Source organism: Aptenodytes patagonicus, chromosome 5 (genome assembly GCF_965638725.1).
Source record: "Aptenodytes patagonicus chromosome 5, bAptPat1.pri.cur, whole genome shotgun sequence".
NCBI lineage: Eukaryota > Metazoa > Chordata > Aves > Sphenisciformes > Spheniscidae > Aptenodytes > Aptenodytes patagonicus.
This window is the reverse complement of record NC_134953.1, coordinates 75,620,791-75,642,358: the sequence shown is the minus strand read 5'-3', so window position 1 is coordinate 75,642,358 and position 21,568 is coordinate 75,620,791. Positions and strand designations below refer to the sequence as shown.

Here is a 21,568-nt window from a genome sequence, read left to right as displayed (position 1 = left end):
TGTAGTGCCTGCTGCAAGGAGCTGCTCAATGCTGTCGTTAGCAGGAAAGCCTAAAAAGCTGAAGTCGTTTAGAAAGTTCACAATAGATAGTTGACATATTTTTGCTTGTTGTCAGCTAGTGCTCTCATAAGACCATAGACAGCATGAGTGAACGTAGGAGGAAACAATACATCTGCAGACACTGGCAGACAGCATTGCTTGCCAAATTTGGCCACAGTTCCTTTAGATAAATAATTTCTCAGTGACGTGCTGTGTTGAAATTATATAAACAGCAAAAATTACTAAGACCTGGGCCCCAGGGTCTTGTGGGTTTCAAGATTTTCTGCAATCAATATTCTGACATCTGCAAATATTTTTTTCTAACAGCTGATGCCAGGAACAGAGCAACATTACTATCACTTTCTATGTATTCAAGATTTTGAATATATTGAAATAATGTCTCTTCAGCCCCAGCCCTGGTCAGGGCCTTTGCACTATCATAACCACCAGCTCATACGAGAAGGCTTATACAAAAGTTATCAAAGCAGCAATCTTTTCTCAGAATGGCTTGTAACCTCTGATAGCAACAACTCCATTAGCATTTCAAGAAATGTTCATGGAAAAACACTGCATTAAGTTTCAGTCTGCAGAATTATCAAAGGCTTTAGAGTAACTTCTGCTGAACATAACGTAACTTACTTTGCACATTGAATGTACGGGGTTAGAGGTTATTAAGGTTGTTTTTCCTACTTAGGACCAGACAATAGCTAGCTTCTAACTCTGTGGTAAGACTTCCTTGATAATTAAGATACTTCCACTATGACAGTCGTATACACTAGAGCTATCTGAAAAGTGTTTTCCATCACTGAGGAATTTATGCAGGAAACAAATGTGCATAATTCTTCCTGAACAGAAACATCCCACAGGAAAACCTTACCTGACTAATTTTTATAGAAGCATCTCTAGACAATCTTCTGAAGTTGTAAAAACAAATCCTTTATTTAACAGATATTCTTTTAAAAAAAAAAAATAAATTTCCATTACAGAAATCAAACCTATGCATGTCACACGACATTCTGAAGGTAGTAGCTGTTGAATATTGACAGTTACCCATGGCACTGAGGAAACATGGGCTATGCAAAATGAGTAACTGCATTTATTACTGTTGCCTGAGTAGGAAAGACCAGACAGGAACAAAAATGTACTTTTAAAACAGTTATGCTTTTCTTTTGATGATATAACCTCCAGCACCTGGGCCCTCCTCTAGCAACACTCCCAAAGTAATACTGTTCTCTGAAAAGAGTCTGAACAAAATTAACACACTTTGTTCCACTTTCAGTCCCCCATGTACTCATCAGGAACAAAGCAGAGACATGCAAGTATGGAAAAAAGTCTCTCAAGCACTTTCTTATTTCAGTCATACCTTAAGGCAAATTTGTAAATTTTAAGGGAATATCTTGAGAATTAAGCATAGAGCTTGTGAAACTCTTTCTTTGTAGTTTTTGATCAAAGTTAACTTTCTCAGAGAACAGGTATGCACAGCAATAACCCCTCAGAAGTGTCTTAGGATAAGACCACGTTAGCGATGTTTATGTAATTTTTTACATCTGCAAGTATTAAAGTAAACTTACATTTGCAGTCCAACTGTACAAGACAAAGTTTCAGTAGTTCCGTGCACAGTGTGATGGTATTTCAATGAGTGTAAATGTTGAGGGCAACAAGGTAAAACTACCTCAGTATCTCATTTCCACATAAAACATATGAAAGCAATAATGGAATATGGTACCTTCTCAGAGTCTCATGTCTCTAAAAAAAGGATGCAGCAAAGCCTCTTTTGCAGTTATTCTTGTTGCAGGGTTTAAATCTAGTAGCTTATCAAGTAGGTCATATGCCTCATCAGGAACCTGATCCCATCCTTTCATGTCTGTTGCCTTCATTTCCAAAGCACCGTCGCCTTCCTGAAAGCTCTTTAAGTGTTGACTTTGTTTTCCGAGCGTCTCAGGAGCACATGGTTTGTCCACTGCAACTGGCAAAGCTGAGTCATTTACAGACTTGCTGCGCGCTTCACCCTGGGATCTCTTACAGCTGCTATTTGTTCCTCTCAGCTTCTCACAGAGGGTTCTTAAGTTTTGCGCTGGGACAACTTGGGTACACAGAACTGATTTACCTAGAAAAAAAATCTTACAGTAAGCGACACTTTATCATACTTTCTACGCAACCATAACTCCTAAGTTTGGTTCAAAGAAACTTCATGTCTTGAAGTGTAACCAGCATTAAAAAAAACCAAACCAAACAAAACCAACCTATCAAAAAACCAAATCCAACACCCCACTCCTCCAAACCAGCCATGTTTTACAGCAATAGCCCCAGCAAGTCAGAAGGATAATAGTCTCGGTTCTGCTCAGAACAAAGCTGTTTGGGTTTGTTCATGAAGTTATGTAGCGACAGGTTGTCACCCACCCCACACACCATCTTTTTGCATTTCACTGTCATTTTAACAGAACTGAAGAAAATTATATTACCCTGATTTTTACACCTCTGTCTGAAGAATGAAAATCAGTGCTGTCAGTTACACTTCCAGGCAGCAAGTGGTGCAGCATTTGGCTTGCAAACAATTAGGGGAATGGTTATTTTAGGTTTGTGTGTGTTTTGTGGTGGTTTTGTTTTTTTAAACAGGCCATCTGTTGGTTTTTGTTTTTGGTTTTGTTTTGTTTTTTTTTACTAGCCCTTCTTGGGGCGGGGCGGGGGGGAAGCAAGGTTTATATCATCTAAATATTAAGTCATATTGACTTAAGCCTCCGGGGCAAATTTTGCAGGAATAGAAACATTGCCTCAAGAATTCTAACCAAATGCCAGTAGAAAACATTTAGTTGGCATATTTCTCCTCAAGCGGCTCTGACATAGTGAAAGGCAGTAGACAGGTTGGGAAACCTATGACATGAAGTACCCCATAAACAAATTATAAAAGATAGAAAAATACAAAACTTTCTTAAAACTCCGTATATACAGACTAGTACTTTTAGTGTTTCACATGCAAGAAGTGCGATTTACCTCCAAAATGACTCCCAAACCGAAAAATGTATTTATATATTAAAAAAAAAAAAAAAAATCACAGATTGTAAGTCACTGCATTAAATAGCAGACCAAGCATACGTTTTTTCCCTTTTCCCCATAATTAAGGTTTGCATACCAAAAGTTTTAGCAGCCTGAATGGTTTCTCTGGATCCACGAACTGTCATGATTTGTGCCAAAGCAGTTAAATCATCACTTGCTTTGTAAAATGGATACCGTCCACTGAGCAGAGAAAGGAATACGATTCCTGCAGACCACATGTCAATTGCTGCAATTGAAAGCAAACTTAGTAATAACTAAACTCATTATTTCATCACAAACAAAATCACAGCTTTCTTTAAAAAGAAATTATGACCTGAAAAGTTTCTATCAGAAAAAGTTATGTACTGAATTACTTACTAACTTCGGCCACATAGATAACACTTCAGCAAGCAGTGGAAATTACTATAATCAGATTGAAGAATAGTTTCCTGCTTTGATGCAGAGGGAGTGTTTAAGCTTTTCCATAGAATTTTTCATACGAGTAATTCCACTAACTTGCTAAACTTAAAATGTACCAAAACAATGTTTGAGGTTGTTTTACCCAGGGAGATGAGAGGGGGTGAAAAACTGGCTAGTTTTGATACTTATTTAAGTTTGCTTCATATGAAGAAAACCTTATATAAAGATCATAAATAATTCATAAACGAATGCGAATCTGAATTTTTCTGGGACTGAGGCTGCCACGGTTAGGCAGTACTAAAAAATTTATCTTACTATGAACTTTGTTCCTCTCTAATATGAAATCACTTGACAAGATAGCCAGTTTAAGAACTGTAATAGAAGTTATTCATCAGTTTCATTGTGTTATGAAGAGTACAGAGAGTACTCTGGGGATAGATGCCAAAGCATGATGGAAACTTTAACACTGAAAGTTATGAGAATACCTGTCTGCCATAATTTTTTGGCTCACTAAGGTGCACATTTTGAGAGATGGCAAGGAAAGTGAAGGAGAGAGTTTGAAGGATTCTCAAACTCTAAAGAGAAAAATTAACAAGAAATAAAGCCATAGTTATTCTACTTCTCTTCAAAAAACAAAAAGTAGTAAAATAGGCAGTAATGAATTTGGACATTTTAGTTAGAAACACTATTAGCATAGGACTTTGGAAGAAAAAAAGTATTAAGTTGACTTCAGTTGCAAAACCAGATTTAAGTCTTTTATTTTTTAAAAAAAAAAATCCAAGTGAATCATTTGGCACAATTTACAGCAGAAAAAATTTGTTATCTTCTTCATAGTTCCTGTAAAAAAGTTTTAGTATTACTGTATCACTGTTGAAAAGATCATACTATCTGTTTGAGGTGTTGTGCATCACCCCAAGTATGTGGTTGGGAAAGCTGGAGTCATCAAGGTCAAGACCTTTAAAGATGTTTAATTATTTAACTCTTGCTGAAATTAATAGACATTATATATCCGAATGGCTAGTAAATCCTCGCTGTACAATGCTGGTAGAGCTGGGATCATCAGCAGACTGCAAGATCCTGTGGAGTGACGTCAAAATCATGATTCCTCTCCATGCTTTTGTCTAGTGTTATCCAACTAGTGAGGCAGACCGAGGAAAGGGGAGCAGAGGGACAAACTAAGCTGAAGTGTACGTGGAACTGTATAACGTCAACTTGGGAGTTTAGGTTGTATTCCCCGCGCTGTGGACCTGGGTCAGATGCACTAAGGTAGCCCTGGATAGAGTCAGCTGGATCCAGCTGGTAACTTGGTCTCAGCACAGAGACCAGAACTAGTAGTAAGACTGGCAGGAATACAAGGAGGTAACTACAGCAGTCCCAGGTGGAAGTGGACAAGAAGAGTTGTTAGTTCAAATACAACATAATCTCATAAATATTAGTATTAGTCTACCCTGTTCCAATTAAGGCCTTTGTTGACATACTACAGGAGCTCGGCACCGCTGACTCAGTACTTTTAGGGCTGTCTGTGCCACACCCAAGGGTTTCCAGATTTACCCATATTTTCTGTAATCCTGCTCTCCATTACCCTAGAGAACAGAAAACCGTCTGAAAGCATATTTAACACTAGCACGTGTCCAAGATTTCCTAGGTATGTCTTCTTTCTGCCTACATTCTGTCTAGACAGATTCAGAGATTGTCTAAACTTGTCCTGGATTTCTGGATGTCTTCTGGCCCATAAAGCTGGCTGTTACAGCACAGGCACAGTCACTGCAAGCAGGCTGCCATACCTCTTGAAATCCCAGCCATACCCACAGCACAGATGTTGTTTCAAATAACATTAAGCTATCTAGGGATAAGCTGATCAAATGTATTAAGTCTATTCTGAGTGTGTATACACAAAGTAAGTACTGAAAATTGACAATTTTCTCAAAAGGTATTCAGCAAAAAGGTGGCTAAACACTGTTATTTTTAAATCCAATTTTTAGGGACATTTGTATTTATCCCCCTTTTTCATAAGTCAAAACTCCTGGTCATACACCAAATGTTTAACAAGTAACTTTGCTTTTATTGGTCCTCCATTCTCCAGGTAGGCACAACCTCTCCCATCCTACTTGCATCAGCTAATGCATTAACCATCCCTCTGCTCTGCCCTGATATTTACCCAGACTACTGAAACTTATTAACTTGATAGTTTTTAACCCTGAGACATTAAAGATTTCATAAGAAAAAATTATGACATTTACAGACCAGCTATTTAAAGCACTAGCAAAAAGGAAAAAGTCTGATAAAAAGTATTAACCAACGCTTTCTAAAACACATTTGCAATTATACCATTAACTATGCCTGCTATGAAAGCAAACTATATGTGACAATCTGTCTACAAAAGTCTAAAGTGTGTCCTCGCCCCAAGATTTATTCAAGATTTTACTTGAATAAATAAGCCAACAAGCCAAGAAACTTGATAAAAATTACAGCTTTGTTTTCTTTTCAAGCACATTGTATTCAACTCCTGCATACGGCACCACCCCTCAAATGAATAAAGACATATTCAAGTTTCAAACACAGGAAAAATATTCCTAACTTGTTCTTACTCTGAATAATAAACTTTTAATTAAAATCAGGAACTGCTTGATGAGTGTTAGAAGGGATGATAAAATGAATTTCACGTGTAAACAAAAACCCTCCCGTAAAAAAGACAACATAATATGCATAAACGGAAAGGATTAAAAGGTGAAAAAAGGTGTTAATTTCAGTCTGTAGTGCAGTACCTGTGGTCTGAGTGGGGCACTTTGTTAATACTTCTGGTGCTCTGAATCCAGGTGTTCCTGCCCTGGGAGCAACTTGCTGACACCTTGTAGTAACAGACAAACTTGTTTAGAATATAAAAGTTGATAAATAAGTTCTAAGTATAGTAACACTTAATATTATTTTTAGAAGATACTTATGCAAGATGTGTAAGCAGCCTAACCCTGCCTTATTTGTTTTATAGGAGTTTGAAGCATCTTATAATTATCTAGCATGAAATTATGTTGCATAAGATAATAGCCTTATTAGATTATCTATTATCTTATTTCATTATATTATCTAGCATAAGGTAATACCACAGAAATACTTATTGCATACTTCACTCACAATGACTTTTTTTAGTTTCATTCAGCAGCAGCATCATTTTTGCTCAAGGCTTGTTTTCATAGGAAACTTTGAAGTTGAGACTAATTAACCAAAGGCAAAAAATGCACTAGATTCTTGAACGTGGATGCTCTGGCTTTGTATTAATCCACAGCAAACTAAGGTTCACTATTTCTGAGCATTGACAAGAATTTACTTTTCGTAAATTACTTCTAGATTAACTAAAAGGTGCGAGATTATCATTATTTAAAAAAAAAAAACCAAAAACAAAAACCCCAAACCCACAACTTTCCAGAGCTGCTTGTACGGCTTAAAGTGCCCTCCTCCTATGGGCCACTTCTCTTTTGAGTCTGACAAATTCCTCATGTCTCATTCTTCTGAAATGAAGTTGATATCACTACATTTTGACAGTCTGGGAAGAGAGGGACCTCACAGTTTCATGACTATGCCTAGTAAGCAGAATTCTCTGCATTAATCTGTGTTCCTTAACGTGTGGATAAAAGGCAATAGTAGATCATAACCAAAATTAACTGCAGAGGGATGGAGTTGAACTGAGTTATTAAGGTTCTCTAACCTGCCTATTATTAAAACTTATTATTAAAACTATTCATGTTTAAAGAGAGCATACTCAGTGTTTTAAGGGTTGCACAGATCAAATGCTATCTTTCACTTACTAAATCAGCTATCTAGTAAGTTTCTGACCTTGCTTGACAGCATAGCAGACAGTTTTACAACATTATCAAAGCAAATTACCTTGAAAGGCAAACACTGCAAACTCTATCCGTTGCATAACAGTCACAGGTCAGGTTTGAGGGACAACCACTGGCAGCTTTCCTGGCTGCCCCATTGCTCACTGTTTTGGTAGAAATAATCTTCTTCTTTGTTACTAACTTCCTAGATGAAACATCTATCGTCTTTGATTGTTTTATGAGCTGCAATGTAGATATTTTAGAGAAGGTGACATATTTAAGAAGGTTCCCTTTACATGTAGATAGGCCAGTCCCTAAAATACTAAGACCGAACAGGTGCTCATGAGCAAGAAGCTGCAATTTTAGAACAGAAGACAGCAAACCTTTTTAACAATATCACAGCAACTATGAAACAGACGCTGGAGCTTTCTAAATATCCCGATTTCCTCTCCTTCCCCTTTGGAAAACATTTTTCAGTGTTTACTAAAAAACAATATACATTAGATATTCTGAAGCTACAAGACAAGTATTTTTCAAGTTAGTATAATGTTTCAAGAATTCTTTTGGTTCAACATGAGAATAAAAAAAAATGCACATGAAATGCCACAGCAACACACAGGCACTAACTCTAATTCTACAATAAGATGATCACTGTTGGCCAAACCCTCTAATTCAATTGGGGTTTTCCCCTTGTCATATTAAATACAATTTACAAAAAGTACAGAAAAATATTTATTACAAGTTTTCTCTCCAGCTTCAACTGCAAAATAAAAAAAACGAAGTTTCACAAGCTAAGTATATCTTAGTTGCACAGATACATGTGTAGGAAAAAAGATTAGTTTAGCATACAAACAGGATCAGCTAGGGAGACAGCTACATAAGTAGCTCTTTAAGAGTTTCAAAAGGGACTGAAACAAAAATGAAAAATTCCTCGAGCCTTTCAGCAAAGACACACTTAATAATCTGCTCAAAAACTTTTAGTTCCACAGCATCCTGGAGTAGTGTCCAGTCTTACAGAACAACCAGTTCTATAATTTTTCAAATATGTAACAGATTGCTCTTACTGATGAGTCATACTTCTTACTTTTGTACTCGAGTTCTCCTGGTATGTGGAACTATAGACATTAAAATTCCTCTCTCCAAAGACAGAGCGCTGGATGGAATGGTGCACAGAATCCTCCTACAATACCAACAAAAAGGACAATAAGGATCCCATCTAACACAGAGTCAGCTGGATACTGACAGTTCAAAAAAAAGTGTGAAGTGGCATAAAACAAGAACAGCTGCACGGTAAGTCATTTTCAGGCATCAGTTTGCTATGGATGAAGAAAACATGGTCTAGACAGAACAGCAAACATGCTTACAAAACGAATCACACCTCAGAAGTGCCCCAAGACAATCTGAATGTACTGCATTTGTTGTGCAACTAAGTAACTAAACATAGATGAATAATTATTGGCTCTGGGAGGAGTTCCACAGTACATGTCACTTAAAAAAACATATAAGGCTGTCTAGATAGTAACCCATGCTAGGGTTTTGTACAGCCTTCGGCACTGTATTATATCTAACAGATAGTGAATGATGCCAGTAGGGTTACGTAGAACTAGCCGCTTTAATATGAAAACTGTGATTCTGTGCATCACATAGGACCCTGCAAGATACACATGCACAACTTTTGTTCAAGTATTACATCTCCCCCTGTTGGATGAAGTAATAAATTAAACATAAAACCGTATTAATGAAAAAGACTGAGAACCTTTCCTCCTCTTCCTTGTTTAATCTGTATTTTTGAAAGTGAGCTGGACCTTTTATCAGCTGCTTTTGAGGCTGACTGTTGAGCTATCTGTTTAGGTGCTGTGACACTGACAGAAACCCCATTTCCCAAGGCTACGGTGGGATTATTTTGCGAGCAACTTCCCTGCTGGTCTTCAGAGTGAGCAGTTTTGAGAAGTTCAATTTTTGTATCAGGGGTTCCTTGTGCCAAGCCAAAATCTACCAAGGCATACCTGAAAGACACAAATTTAGAATCAGGAGTCACAAAGTATCTATCAATCAGTTCAATTTACGATTCATTACTTGTTTACTTATCTTTCTTTCACATTTTACTCAATATGTTGCTTACCTGTACTGTTGCCAGCATCGCAGACCTATTTTCCTCCTTTATCCTCCTCTTGTCCTATCTTACCTATCCCCTCAATGTTTTTACCCTATACCCACCTTACTTCATTGTTTCTTGTCCCAAAATCTTCTCAAGTGCATACTTTCTCCAATGGTGTTAAAAAAATATTCCCAGCAACTCCTTTCTGGGGTTCTTCTAGTCCTACAGATCCGAACCTTCAGCCAACAGTCAAGTACAAGTGACTTGACCCCTGCAGGATTCCCATAGGCAGAGGCACAAATGTAGCAGTGAAGACAGACAAGACTAACAACGCTGAGAGTTTTGCCCGACTTCAAGCAATACTACCGGAATTTACTTCAGTCTTCAAACAAGTAAGACTATATTAGTCCGCACTTCAGATCTCTCTTTAAAAGAATTATTTTTTTGCTACAACCAGTACAGAGACAATCCAGCTGTCTCTGGGTCTCAGACAAACTCAACTCTATGGCCTCCACACCCAAAGTGGAGATTAAGGCTCAAACAAATGCTGGAAGAGCAAAACGACAGTACAAATTCATTTTAACAGATTAAAAAAAAAAATCAGTATTTCTCAAATTTTTAAGCTTGTGGTTTGGCAAAATATAATCAAATCTCCCCTACAAACTTTCACTACATAGAATCATAGAATCACTTAGGTTGGAAAAGACCGTTAAGATCATCACATCCAACTGTAAACATAACACTGCCAAGTCCACCACTAAACCATGTCCCTAAGTGCCACATCTACATGTCTTTTAAATACCTCCAGGGATGGTGACTCAACCACTTCCCTGGGCAGCCTGTTCCAGTGCTTGACAACCCTTTTGGGGAAGAAATTTTTCCTAATATCCAATCTAAACCTCCCCTGGTGCAACTTGAGGCCATTTCCTCTTGTCCTATCGCTTGTTATGTGGGAGAAGAGACCGACACACCCCTCGCTACAACCTCCTTTCGGGTAGTGGTAGAGAGCTGTAAGGTCTCCCCAGAGGCTCCTTTTCTCCAGGCTAAACAGCCCCAGTTCCCTCAGCCGCTCCTCATCAGACTTGTGCTCTAGACCCTTCACCAGCTTCGTTGCTCTTCTTTGGACACGCTCCGGCACCTCAATGTCTCAATTGTACGTAGCACAATACTCACCAATACAGCTATAGGACTGCTAGCACTGAAACAGTACCTTATTCTATCCATTTCAGCTCTTCACAAAAAAGCAGTACCTTGCTTTTTACAGTCTTTAAATATTGTAACTTGCAGGCAAAAAACCCAACCCTACTAGTTATAAACATTAATTCAATGTAAAGTGAAAACAGCCCAAATCCAGCTATCTTATCTTTTACTCTATCCACGAGTAAAAATTCACAAATATCAGTCAATGCACCATAAGTCACTATTAGCTTTCTTATTTAAAAAAAAAAACCACCCTGATTTTATTCTTCTCATTCTTATTTAAAAATGTAGTACTTTTACTCAATAGTAAACTCTTCATTTTTTCAGGTACTTGTCACTCTGAGGCAAATATTACATTAAGTATGAAAAAAAAATTCCTTCCCTCCTCAAATCCCTAAACACAGAAAGAAAAGTTTTACAAATAAAAAAAATCTTGTTTAGCTTTATTACTTAAACATGTGTTATGCAGCTGGAAGGAAAAAAAAAAAACCCCAAAGCCTAATTGACTCTGTTCTGCCAAGGCACACATCCCCAAATGAGATCACAATACGGTCATCTGGACAGACTTACTCTTTTAGCCGCCTGTTGTAGAGGAAGTTACTAGGCTTGACGTCACGGTGAACAATACCGAAGTGATGAATGCGCCTCAACGCTTTAAACAGATTAAACATGTATTCCCTCACTTCTTCAAAGGAAAGAGTATTCAAAATGTCCTGAAAGATTATTTGGATACTGTAATTATGCAACTGCTTTTAATGGAAAAGTTTTACTACACATAAAAAGTCTGGGACTCACCAAGAAGGATTCATGTTCCAGATATGGCATAACAATAACCACATGATCATTTTTCCTAAAGCAATACTTAACTCCCATAACGTTATCTTGTCCCCTAGAAGAAAAGTAATGTCACTGAATAAAGACCAGAAGATGGATGTTTATTTTCCTTTATTTCTTAAAAACTTCGGTCAGCCTTTCTTTTATGATCTAATTTATATTTTGACAGCAGTCTTATCAGCAGTCGGTAGTTATGCTGTTGCCTCTCATTGCTATGTTCCATCTGAGTTCTGCAATTTGCAATGGGGCCATGGTTTGTAGTTACGCTGTAATTAAATGTAGGGCCTAACCTTCATGATACCAACTACTTTAAGAAGGTGCTATTCAGCACACTCTGGCAATAAATACTCATTCCTAAAACCACATTTTCTGATGAAAAGATTATTTTTTCCAAGCATTTCAGAACTGGAATTTTTGTTATCACAGAGATACATCATAGAACTTCTCAGGTGGAAAATACAGCACCATACGCAAACTGAGACTAGCAGAAAAGGGCATCCATTACAGGTAAGACACTCCATTTCTTATTCGCTTGATAAAAAGAATATACATTTCTGCGGTTTAAAAAAAAAAAGCAAGCAAAGTGCCAAAACTTAAAATAAGTAAATACAGAACAGTGAGACAACGTTCAGCAGTTTAGTTGTGACAATCATAATTTTTTTGTTTATGTACCCTGCCACTGTGAGGCACTGAAGTTCAGCAGCAATTCGCAGAGGGTGGCTGGTTGGAATCAAGTGTTTCAGAGCCATTTTTTCCTCATATCCTGTTTGTAGTTGTGCTGTGGCCAAGTAAACTGAACTAAAAGTACCTGTAAAGAAGGGACAAAACCACTGTCTTCAGCATTTTTAATTAGGTCAATTCAGATTTTTACAGAAGCGATCTAACTGTTCACAATCCTGCAATATACTTGATACTACATCAAAAGCAGATTCTAGAAGAGAAAGATGCAGTTCCTTTTTTCTACTACTGAATTCAGTGATCTTGTATACTTATGTCAGTAAAAATGCAAATGTAACACTGTCTAACTTGCCTGGGACAGAGCTCTTTGAATGTAATCCCCTGTCTTTGATTTGCTTTCTTGTTTAGGTAGCTTACTTTCATCTGACACCTAACTCTTCTCTCCCTATGATGTAAGTGGGCTATATAATGTTAATCTGGAAAGCACTGCCTTTACTATTCAAAGCACTTCTGAAATTGCTACATTTTTCTTAATTCTGTTACCTTACCTATAAAGTAAGACTTCTCACATGATGGGTAGCTTTACTGTTTGTTTGCCCAGAGCATTACCGCACAGACAGAATGTGATACTCATTTGAGAAAGGGCATATTCAGACTGTACAATAAACTTGTCCACCCATTTAATTTTAAGGATATCCTAATACACCTCTTAAGAGGTTAATTTATCCTAATGATGTGAGATATCTGAACATACAAGTTCACAGAATCATAGAATCATTGAGGTTGGAGAAGACCTCTAAGATCATCGAGTCCAACCGTCAAGTTGAAGCATTGCTCCATATGAATAAACAGTACAAATTACTTTTGATTACATTTTAAGCACCGCATTTGCATCATGCTAGTTCAACAGTCTGTAAGTGCATACATACATCAAAATGCCAGCAAAAACTCTAAATACTTCTTGCGGTCATAAAAAAAAAAAAAATCTAGAGTCCCATACATTCAACAGAACTGATTATAGCAACAAGGGTTACCAAGTTGACCTAAGACATTATTTTTGGTGGCGAGAACGGCTAAAATCAAAGTGACTCCAGAGTAGAATCCTAAATTGAAGCTTGTTTTCTCATAATTCTGCAGAACTGCAAGTGGTATTTTTTTAAAAGCATTGTTTGTTCCTAGGAGCAAAATCAGAGTACTATTCATAACCAGAGATTTTGTTTAATTATACTATCTTTTTTATGATAGGCAGAACTCTTTTTTTGTTTTTGAAATTTTGTATTGCTGTGGTGAATGGAGCTGGGATTTTTTTTTGAGACAAAAACTTTTAGCCATCTAGCCTGCTATCACAGGTATTCCATCACAAAACAGCCGTAAAACAATCCAGCTTCTCATCATACATCTTTGTTTAAAAGTGTGGAGTGTCACAAAGCATTTCAGAGATCAAATGGGTAAAGTTCCAAAAAGTGCTGAAATCCCACACTCAAAAGTACCTAAAAATCTATTTATAGGTAGATTGTAGGATTATAGTACCTAACATTTGCAGCAGTATCTGTTGAAGGCAAGGTGTGCACAAGTGTTCTAAAATTTGATTTGGTATGTCTTAAAAAACCCACTTTTTTTTAAATAAAGCTATAATCTTTCCGCCTCCTCCAATTCTGCCCACAGGGTTTCCTTCAGTAGAAAAAAAGCCAACTTAAGGAGCAGTAGTTAAATATGTCAAAACACAGCTGCATATAAATAGATTTCTCATGCAAAAGAGAGAAAGAATGGAGCGTTAAGACTTAATTACTCATATCTACCTCACAAATTTCTAGTTGTCGGAACTGGAATGCTGTTTTTTTGAAAGGCTTTAATATACCAGATTTTCAAGAAAATACCTTGAAAACGTCCCTAATTAACACACCTCTATGCTCAGCAACATATTAGAATTCCTACAGAGACCAAGAAGTAAATTAAAAAGGCATTTGGCTTAAATGGCACATATTAGAATCTTATTTCTACCTTTTAAGTTAGAAATACCAAAAGCAATTTAAGTCTAAGCAAGCTAAAACAAAACATTTACCTTCTCCAATTTTTTCCTTAATTTTGAACACATTTACAAGCTGTGGCACTGCTTCATAAAGTTTTTCAATATCTTTTTTTATTCCTGCTGTGGAAAGAATGGGGAAGTAAGTTAGGAATGTTATTGCTTGATTCAATATCTGATTTATATTTGCGATCACAAATCGCACTTCAGTCCATAGGACTGTGAATTCACAGAAAACAGAGGAAAACACAGCAAACAGGGATCTATCCCTGCTGACATTACCATCTGCATACTCGATGCTGTTGTTGTTGTTCATCACACTCCCTTATAAGGTGCAGCATTTAAAAATTTCTTGGTTTTTTTTTTTTTTAACTTATCTGCCACCTAGCAGTTCCTGAGAGGGCAAAAGCCTTCTAGTTAGCAAGACATCAGTTTACAGCTCATTGATAAATGTTTTCATGAGATTTGCAATGTCAATTTCATAAAAGACAAAAATGTAATAGTTGTTTCTGTAAGCACAGGAGCACATCCATGGGATGCAAATCAAAGATGTAGGAAAAGAATTTTTTTTTTTTTTTTTTTTTTTTTTTTAAGATCAAGAACGCAATCTTTCACACCGTTACTTAAAATAGTAAACACCAAAAAACATGTTTGCTCTGCATTTAAGTTGCTGCACTTTGTGCTGCAATCACTAGATGGCATAACAAGGACGTCATACTGTATTATTACAACAAATTATGTAGTTTTTCATTCAGTTTATGAATCCTTGTCGTTTAAGTGTTCTCTACACTCCGCATAAGAATTCACTTCTTTTGAAGCTATGAAGTATGTAGAGGCTGTGACTGATTTCTGTAAAGCAGGGGTGAAGAATATTTTATTATACAGAAGTAAGCACAAGCTGGTATTTGGAAAGTCAATCAAATGGAAGAAAAAAATGTGTATACATTTTTCATCCTAAAAATAAATAAGAAATTCTATTTAACATAACTATATAAATTGTATTGTAGACATAAAAATGTACTATGTTTTACCAGGACAGTAAGTCACAAGCAATGAGAATTATATTCAAAATATCACTGATATGCTAGAAACAAAGCATGGATTAGCATGCATCCCCAATCTTCTACATTAGCTCACTTTATACAGTAACAAAATCTGAAGTCTGCCTAAAGAACCCTTTCTTCCTGGTAAAAGCCCAATAAATTAGTTGGTAATTCAAGTTACAGTTAACTTTCAATTGTAAATTTTTTTTTTATTTCAAAAATTTATAAAAACCAACATACTAAAAATACTTTTGAGAACTGAAGCCTGCTGCCTCTCTTACTATTCATTTACTTATTTTTTTCCTTTAAGTTGTTCCCTCTGCTTCTCCAAGTTATTTTAAGTAATTTCAGGGGGGATATTTCAGGAATGAAAAAAACCCTCTACGCTACACACCAAAACGGCTAGCATTCATTTAAGATACTATTTTGATCAACAAATACAAGTAAAAGGTTAATCAGTTCTGCTTAGGAATCATATTTAAAAACTTAAAAAATATCCTAGGATAGAAATGATCAGACTTGTACTAATAGTCAAGATGTACAGGACCCTGTGTCTAATAATCCCTGAAGGAAAAGGCTAAGGAATGCACAGTTATGCTGGTTATTCCCCAATTTTACAGAGCCAGATTACGTTAAACACCTTGAAAAGTAGGAAATTAGAAGTTTGAGGAATCAGTTCATTTTTCTGACAATATAGTAAAACTTTCTCTTGAAAATAACACTAAAAATTCAAGAAGTTACTACATAACATTTTTTTTAATTGATAGCATTCATATTGCCCATGTGCTCAGAAATTTGTTAAGAAATTTATCTATTACTGCTGTAATTCTTGTTGTTTTGTCACCAAAAAAGAATTGTTGATAAAAAGCTTTATCATTTAAAAAGTGGTATTTCCAGTTAGTTTGCACAGTAATTTCAACTTTTTACACAAATGCTCGTGTATTACATAACAAATGTAAGACATTCAAGAAAGCTTTCTGAAGTCTTCAGAAAATACAGGAAGGGGAAAGGCTGATATTTGTACCATGCTCCATTTTCCCCAGGAATACTCCAAAGACGTTAAGAGATGAAGCTGCGTAACAGAACCATAAAGAACACCAAAATGTTATTGCATCACTCAAAGGCATAGGCCTTTCCCCTCAGGAAGATAATCCTGTTATTGGGTTCTGAAACATCCTACACAAACTTCATCCCAAGAGGTCAGTAGCCACAGGACAGAGCTAGAAAATTGTTTTCAACAGTGATATAGTTCTAACAGGCTCTGTTAGAACAGCAAGTTATGATAGGACGAGAGGAAACGGCCTCAAGTTGCGCCAGGGGAGGTTTAGATTGGACGTGAGGAAAAATTTCTTTACTGAAAGAGTGGTTAAACATTGGAACAGGCTGCCCAGGGAAGTGGTTGAGTCCCCGTCCCTGGAGGTATTTAAAAGACGAGTAGATGAGGTGCTTAGGAACATGTTTTAGTGGGCATGGTGGTGTTGGGTCGACGGTTGGACTTGATGATCTTAGAGGTCTTTTCCAACCTCAATGATTCTGTGATTCTAACATTGTTTAGAACTAGTTTGCATTCTAACCTGCTCCAAATAAAGCAACTGACAGTTTTGCTCCAACGCTTGCATTTTAGTCTGACTTCTGAGAGTTGCTTAAGCTTCAGTTTTTACTAAAAAAAAGTATACTGACAGTAACTTACAACATAAAATTTGTACTGGAATTTCTCCAGTGAAGTTGCTTGGTTAGGAGAAAAGGACTGAACTCTGGCAAAAACCAAGACTCCTAACAAGGACTCAAAGTCTTTTGAGTCTAGTTAAAGACTTTTAAGTCTTTAGAAACCAGCAGATTTCTACTTTCCTTACCATAGCAGGTTTTGGATTGTTCTGTGCCACCAGTCTAACAGTCCTAAGGTAGATACTAACAATGATGAAAAGCTCTCTCAATAACTGCTGTAGAATCTACCAAACACTCCGTTTTGTCTGACACTGAATTTAGGTTCCTGCCCGGACGTGCTACCCAAGCGCCAACAGCTGGGTGACACAGGCTGCAGAGCCTAGGCCAGAGCAGTGCCCACCCAAGGCACTTGTAGTGCATTTAGTAACTCAACACAGCTTCTTGTGTGAAAGATCCTGAAAAGTGCTAGAAACAGGCAGTGACTGTCCTTGTTGATAGACAGCAGCATAAACATCATCTGTTCTCTTCTGGGGGCCTGAATCCCCAGCAGGGTATAGAGAATGTACAGTCATTGTACCATCACCGTGTAATAATAATATACAACATCATCTGTGAGCAGATTTTAAAGTCATTTCTTTACTTCCTAGAATGAAAAGCGTTTGTAAAGCGAGACAATTAAATGTTTTTCAGCATTACTCTACATAATTCTGGACGTGGACATGGACTGACAGAGGATTATCTATTTCTAGGAAAATGAGTAGCCATTTTATATAAGCTGGCTGACCATCCACAATTACTGAGCAAGCATTGAAAGAAATGTCCAGATTGAAGTACATTCACAAAGAGACCCAAAAACGAGCAACAAAAACACTATCAGAGCACATGTTCATAGTTCAGCTTCTCTGGTAAGAGCAAGAACAGTGGTTTTATGCACATGGACACATCTGAAGAAATTTAAGGATAAGGTTGGCAATTATAGGTTAAAAGGCAAAAATATTATTTTTGTGTACTTGTCTGGTCAGAGAACTTTGTTCTCAAGGACTGCCTTTTTGGAATTCCAGTACCCTCTTATAATAACATATTCCATACTAAATAAATAGTAGGGTTAGCAAATTGTGACAAACTACTGCTGCTGAAGTTTTGTAACACGCGGAAAGCAGGAATAAGCTTAAAATCAAAAGCAAGCTCAAATGTTTTCATTTCATTAATTCTTTATACAATAGGACCATATACAGACAGGCTTATAATTGATGCTGAAACTTCATGAAGTGATGAAGAAGCATGTCAGCAAAAAACCATGTCAGTAATCCCTATTTTAGCACATACCTGAAAGCTTGCTGTTCTGCTCGTGCTTGCCATGGAAGTCTTCAGCCTGATGAGGGTGCTGTTCATCACAGTGAGACTTCAACACTGTCTCCATCACAAAACAAATCTCAAGTAAAAAAATCCAAGACTTTGAGGACTACTTCTGGACACCTGGGGGAGCAAGCATATCTGGTAAGACACTTCCTGGCCCTGCACTCAGTTCCTGAGATGAGATTTAGAGAGTCTGAGGAGTTCCTCTGTGCTACCTAAAACAACAGAGGCACTCATCATCCCAGAGAAAAACTAAACCAGTAAACCCACTTTATCTTGAGTAAGAGAAAAAAGGGGGAAGGGAAGGAAGACTGCAGGATAAGCTTAGACACAAGTGATTTTCTTTCATCTCTCGTGTGTTTCCTCATTCACATTAAAGCATTATCTTTTCCCTGGTTTGCTTTGAAAGGCAAGGAACTGATGCACACAGGAATAGCTGCATTGCATACTGCAACACCCATACAGAGACAGAAAACCTGAAGGAAATTATAACAGAAAAAAAGTGTCTTCTCAATATGAGAGATTTCTCTCTCTTCTAGATAAGATCAACAAAAGGTGTAATTATTTGTTGCCCTCCCCCCACAACAAGAAATAATAGCACATGCTTATTTTGAAATGCTTCTTCTCAAACCTTGGAAGCACTGTGAATAAAACTGTAAACTAGTAAAGTGTACTAAGATTGTACCATCAAAAAACCCTGATAATCCTATTTCATGAGGAAAAGAAAGGCAGAGAACCCCAGGGCAGGATAACCGGCGATAAGCGAGCCTGGAAGCACCACATCTTACAGTTGCCCAACACTGGTTCCATTCAAAGATCTTCCTTGCTTGTAACTTTGCCCAACCTTCAAAGTTCTGGCTGAACTTTTCCACACGGGGGAAACTGTGTGGAAAAACTTCAAATTGAAGGATTCATCCGTTTCAGCTATGGAGCTAGACATATATTTTGTCCCCAAAGAATTCGAGCTACCTTTAGTCTGTCATCCTCGTGCAACGGAACAGGGAGAGGCAACAGCTGCTTTTCTTGAGGGGGCTTTGCTGGAGAGCGGGACCCACAAACTAATGGAATGAGATTAGAGATATTTCTAGTCTCTCACAGGTAGACGCTCCCTGTGCTAGTTCTGAGTAGGCAGATAAGCCTGTTCCAAACCTGAAGTGGCACGGCCTCATTAGCAGAATAAGGAGCACAAATTAATACAGACACCCCCCGCTGCTCACCACGGCCTGCTTGCTCCGATTCAGCCCCACGCCTGCCTCAGCTCTAGGCTCTTCCAGTTCAAGGCTGGCCCCAAACACCTCGCTTGGAAAGAGAAAAAGAACGCTTCTGCCTGCCTGCCAAGCGCCACGGGAACACGTTCATGGCTTGCTGGCCACGAGGAGGGTGAAAGGGGCTCAGTAACTCATGGTATCGTTTCACTTATGTTAAACGCACAAGCTACTATCTGCAGAACCGAAGAGCTCGAATACTTGAGCGTATTAAAAAGTGGTTTACTAGTTTGGAAGTGGGCTTAACAGGTATAAAATGAAACGTCAAACAAAGCTTGATTCAGTCAGATACTTGGTTTTTACATTAAAAAACACTCAAAAGACACCATTAGAGATAAAAAATTGAGGAAGACCAAAATGATCCAAAGTTTCAGCTCCAAGAACTTTCTTGCAGTTAAATCACATCTCCAATTAAAAAAAAAAAAAAAGTTCTCCATAATATCAAAATAACACACACCCCCCCCCAGATAGTGACAGATTCAAACAGCCCACGTAAGCTTCCGGGTCTTCCAAGTCAGGTATTTGAACCTCGCACACAAAAATCTGTGATACCACCAAATCCTTGGCTAAAGCAACGCTGCTAACCGGAACGGAGTCTGCTGGCCACTAAAATGCAAAGCTCCGTTAAACGGGAACCGACACACAGACACCCCTGGAAAAAGCTCAACGCGCCAAAAATAGAAGTTGGTATGAACATCGCCACTTTGCCATTTAAGAAAAGCAAATTTGGTGGCCGGATCAAGCCTTGCGGCAAGTTGACGTTCGCGGCAGGCAGACAACAAACCCGCCTGCTGCAAGACGAGCAACACAAGTCAGGCGCCCAGAGCCCTCCAGCCCCGATGCCACCCGGCGCCGCCGGCAGCGGGCTGCCGGAGCGGGACAGCGCCGGGCAGCGAGACCCTTGCTCAAGCGCGCGCTCCCAGAGCGCGCGTGCGGCAAACGAGCGGCAGCCGCGCGCGAAGCGGCAGCGCCGAAGGCACGCCACGCGCCAACGGTTATAAGGCGGGCGGTGGGGCACCCGCGCGGGTTTGCCGGCGGGCGCGGGGCTTCCCGGGTGGCCGCAGCCGCCAGGAGGAGGGTGAAGAAGGGCACTTCGGCTGCCCTCCCCCTCCCCTCCCCCTCCCCTCCCCCTCCCCCCCCGAGGAGCCGCCCCTCAGCACCGCTCCGCCGGGCCGGGCGCCCGTTCCGACCGGCCCCACGGGAACTGCCCCCCCCGCGGGGATCGGCCGGGACCGGGGCGGGGCGGGCAGAGCGGGGCCTCCCCGGGGACGAGCGGGCCGCGCCGTGTCGGATCCCCCCCGGCGCCGCCGTGGCCGCGGCCCGCCGGGCGGGGGGTGAGGAGAGCGGGGACCCGGGGGGGGGGGGCTCGCGCGAGGACTCACGCGGGGGCGCGGGCTGCCGCGACGCGCCGGGGTTTTGCCTGCTGCCGCCTTTTGCCGACCGCCCCTCCGCGACCAATCCCGGCCCTCGGCGGAAGCCGCGGCCCCGGCCAATGGGACCGCCGGTTGGAGGAAGGCGCGCCGCTATTGGCCGGCCGGCGAGGAGAGGCCCGCCCAGAGCGGCGACCGGCGGCGCGGCGGGCCGGGCCGGGGCCTGCGCGGGGCGGCGGGGCCGGGCTCTCACGCCCGCAGGCCCGGGCCCGGCCCCTCCGCTGGCGGGGCGGCGGGCGAGGGCCGTGCTGAGGGGCCGGGCTGAGGGGCCGCGGTGCCTCCGTCCGAAGGCGGGTTCCCCTGCCCCTCTCCGAGGGGCGGGGTGACGCCCCGCCATAAGCGCCCTGGCGGGAGAATGCGGGGACGCGGCCGGCGCGCGCCTTGTCACGGCGAACGGTGCGGGTCTGCGGGCCGCAGGGGCCTGGCGCGCGCTCCGTGCAGCAGCGTCCGTCCCTTAGAAATCTTCGCTTCTACGTGTGGTTACTGCGAAATAGTTGCAATCCCTGGATGGTGCTCGTGAGCTCTGCTACACGCGCGGGTGCAGGGTCGAGGGTCCGTGAAGGCGCTCCCCGTTTGCACCGGGACCGAGGCGGAGCAGCGCTGGGCGCGCGGCTGCGGCCCGCTGCCCAGCTGTGCAACAAAAGGGACGGCACGGAATACAAAAGA

At 40.0% G+C, this 21,568-nt stretch overlaps 1 protein-coding gene across 2 annotated transcripts; it reads right to left on the bottom strand.

Annotated features, from left to right (window-relative positions):
• Positions 1 to 961: 961 nt before the first annotated feature.
• Positions 962 to 20,922, bottom strand: CDC7 (cell division cycle 7). 2 transcript variants are annotated; one of them, XM_076338267.1, is made up of 12 exons: positions 20,855 to 20,922; positions 18,178 to 18,327; positions 14,180 to 14,266; positions 12,112 to 12,247; positions 11,401 to 11,494; positions 11,176 to 11,318; positions 9,064 to 9,313; positions 8,392 to 8,487; positions 7,372 to 7,550; positions 6,258 to 6,340; positions 3,170 to 3,319; positions 962 to 2,146 (listed from the first exon to the last, which is right to left on the bottom strand). In XM_076338267.1, exons 2-12 carry the CDS (start codon positions 18,269 to 18,271, stop codon positions 1,770 to 1,772), a joined length of 1,689 nt encoding a protein of 562 aa, XP_076194382.1. In that variant the 5' UTR covers positions 18,272 to 18,327; positions 20,855 to 20,922; the 3' UTR covers positions 962 to 1,769. The 2 variants fall into 2 exon arrangements, with proteins under 2 accessions (XP_076194382.1, XP_076194383.1); XM_076338268.1 differs by having other exon boundaries at positions 14,180 to 14,263.
• Positions 20,923 to 21,568: the final 646 nt, after the last annotated feature.

What these genes read in the sequence shown, in the direction of transcription:
- CDC7 (XM_076338267.1), bottom strand. Translation starts at nt 18,271, where the DNA reads ATGGAGACAGTGTTGAAGTCTCACTGTGATGAACAGCACCCTCATCAG. An exon ending in CAGTGCCTCACAGTGGCAGG is followed by an intron (nt 11,495 to 12,111) that starts GTACATAAACAA and finishes CTTTTCTTCTAG; the next exon opens with GGGACAAGATAACGTTATGG. An exon ending in GTGCCCCACTCAGACCACAG is followed by an intron (nt 3,320 to 6,257) that starts GTACTGCACTAC and finishes TTTCAATTGCAG; the next exon opens with CAATTGACATGTGGTCTGCA.